Source organism: Triticum dicoccoides, chromosome 1B (genome assembly GCF_002162155.2).
Source record: "Triticum dicoccoides isolate Atlit2015 ecotype Zavitan chromosome 1B, WEW_v2.0, whole genome shotgun sequence".
Classification (NCBI taxonomy): domain Eukaryota; kingdom Viridiplantae; phylum Streptophyta; class Magnoliopsida; order Poales; family Poaceae; genus Triticum; species Triticum dicoccoides.
The window spans coordinates 544,525,865-544,528,508 of NC_041381.1; the positions used below are offsets into that span (position 1 = coordinate 544,525,865).

The 2,644-nt window shown below is 46.6% G+C and overlaps 1 protein-coding gene across 1 annotated transcript; it reads right to left on the reverse strand.

Annotated features, from left to right (window-relative positions):
- Nucleotides 1–938: 938 nt before the first annotated feature.
- Nucleotides 939–2,361, reverse strand: LOC119308066. Its single transcript, XM_037584186.1, has 2 exons — nt 1,397–2,361; nt 939–1,238 (listed from the first exon to the last, which is right to left on the reverse strand). The coding sequence occupies exons 1-2, from the start codon at nt 2,322–2,324 to the stop codon at nt 1,177–1,179; spliced, it is 990 nt and encodes a 329-aa protein (XP_037440083.1). The 5' UTR covers nt 2,325–2,361; the 3' UTR covers nt 939–1,176.
- Between the last annotated feature and the right edge of the window lie 283 nt (nt 2,362–2,644).

Genomic DNA, 2,644 nt, shown 5'->3' on the forward strand with positions numbered 1-2,644 from the left:
TTTTTGAACGAAATTTCACAGGTACTTAGACCTCATACGTGCGTATTCATGTGGAAAAAATCAAAATATTTCAAAACTTGTAAGCACTTATTTTGGGGTGGTCAAAAAAGGGGCTCCAATGCCCCCGTTGTCCAAAAGTGCACTTTATAGGTGCAACCAACAAGACAAACATATGTTGATTATTTGACGGCCTTCCCTAAAAAACAAAAAACAAGACAAACATATGCTAATATTCCTATATAGTGTTTCCTGCAAAAAAAAAAATTCCTATATAGTGTCTCTTTAGCCTTTACATTAAAATAAATCTAGAAAAACAGTAGAAAGGTGCAGTTGTATTTATTATACATGTTTCCTTTGTTATTACTGAATTATATTATATTATTTTGTCCTGAAACACTTGACCACCCAAAATTTGCATAGCGCTCAAATTGCAAGCCAAAATCACTCCAAGTAGGGCATCCAACTATAGGCATGAGAATGGCAACAGTGACAAATCTACTGATCAGGGCAGAAGGCACAGATTTTTCCTACAAAACTATTAAAAACAGTCCGGAATTCGACAGTGAAAGTATGCAAAACTCATGTTTGCTTTACCAGAAACCATAACATCAATGTGCAGTAACAAACTTGATTTTGTTGGCGAGAGAGAAAATCACCTTGATCTTCTTCTTGATCAAACACTTCCCGTAGATTCGTCATCTTCTCTTCTTTCCCAGATCTGCATAAGTCATGCTTATAGCTGGAGATACAAGAGGCAAAAGAGGCCACCGCTGATCCTCAACCAGGCATGTGAGCAAGCTTCTCATCTGTGAGGGTGTCATATATAGCTGGGAGGGTCATTATTAGATTACTGTGTGATCCATGCACAACAGTATGCAGCTAGCACAATTTAAACATACAAATTTCTTTAGAGAGAAATGTATAATTGTGCATACAACTTGCAGCCAATTTTTACACAAAAGGCAACTTTTCCCTGCTTAACGAAATCAGGGTTTGAACAACTAAAACATCAATAGCATGGCTATAAAAATTAGAGACGGGTTCTTAATCAGCAAGACACAACACAACTCTCCCATCACTCATCCAACTCACACTACTCTCCCATCATCCATCTAACTTGAAAACAAAACCAAAGCCAACACCAAAACAGCAAACTGAACTTCCATTGCTTGAGAGTTATGCTTTCTCATTGCCGTGTCCAGCTTCATTTGATGATTCAGCCACAACACCAGCCACCGCTAAACAAAGAAACAATTATCAGTACGATGAGAAATCACCTTACGGTCTACACTCACTACTTTTATCTGTGACACTAACTGAAATGTGTTACAATAATAAACATTTATACACAAATTACAACTAGGAGAGAACATATAAAACATAGGTAAGGTAGTACCTGGTGGATAGTAGAAGCTAACATAGGGAAAGAGGGACCATCTAACATTTGGATGTTGATACAGCTTGCTCGAGAGCTTCTTCGAGGTTTGCGACTTGAGATCAATCATGTAGGTGCCAACTTTTGAGATTACAAAAATGATGCCAGTGCCCTCGACAGAGCCACCCAACTCTGGTGGTATCGAAAAATTGCCAAGGGGAAAAAGATCAGTCTTGAGGTCGATGTCTATCCGTTGCGTCCACGACGCTACTCCATCGGGATCCACCTCCCTCCACCAGACGGAGAGGCAGTAAAAGAAGAGGTGTGCGATCCCCAGCCTGCTGTCTTCCCCCACCATGAGGATAGGATTGTTGCTGGCACGCTCGACCTCTTCTTCCGGCAGAAGAATCTCCGACAGGCAAGACTTGCCCAGATCGTACTTGAGAATACTATCTTCAGTAACCTCGTCCTCCTGCTCCCGGAAAACGAGGAAATAGAGCGCGTCTCCAACCAGAACACTAGGCGAGTTACAGAAGTCGATTTCTTCCTCAAAAGGAGCAATGGCAGTTAAGGCCGGAGAGCACCAAGTACTCGTCTCCGACGAGTACGCGGACGCCATGGCGACCCCCTCTTGTTCGTCAAGGGTGACAAAAACCACGACGAAGGGACAGTCACCGTGGCTGCAGCTGTCCGCGGCACAGAGCACCGAGGCTTGCCATCTGCTCGCTCCCGACATCTCGGGGCGGCACAGCACCGTTTGGCCGCCCGTCATGGGGTCCCAGACGACGAAGATCGGCTGATTGTTATCCTTGTACGAAAGGAGGACGCGGCCGTGGCGACAATCTTTCACGGAATATTGGTGCTTGTCGTCGGGGCCGCGCGCGAGGAAATCCGTGGTGGGGAAGAACTCAGCGCGGGTTTTCGGCCAGTTGTGGAGGAAGCCGAGCATGGGAGGTGTTCGGTGGAAGTCGGCGTAGCGGCGACGGAAGCCGTGGCTGGCGACGAGGCCGCGCCATGGCTTGCAGGCGAGGGAGGCGCGGAGAAGATTACCTGGCTCGTCCGGCGGGAGGCGGGTGAGGATCTCCTCCACGAGCTCCTCCATCTCGCCCAGCTCCCGCACCAGCCTCGGCGGCATCGTCGCGTGTGCCTGCGGTGCGGCCGCCGAATATATTTTGGAGGATTTTTGGGTGTTAGGGTTTGGAGTCGGGGGGAGGACGAGTAGCAGTGAGGTTAAATTTAGCAGGCGTCTCACAGGATCTGTGGATCTGC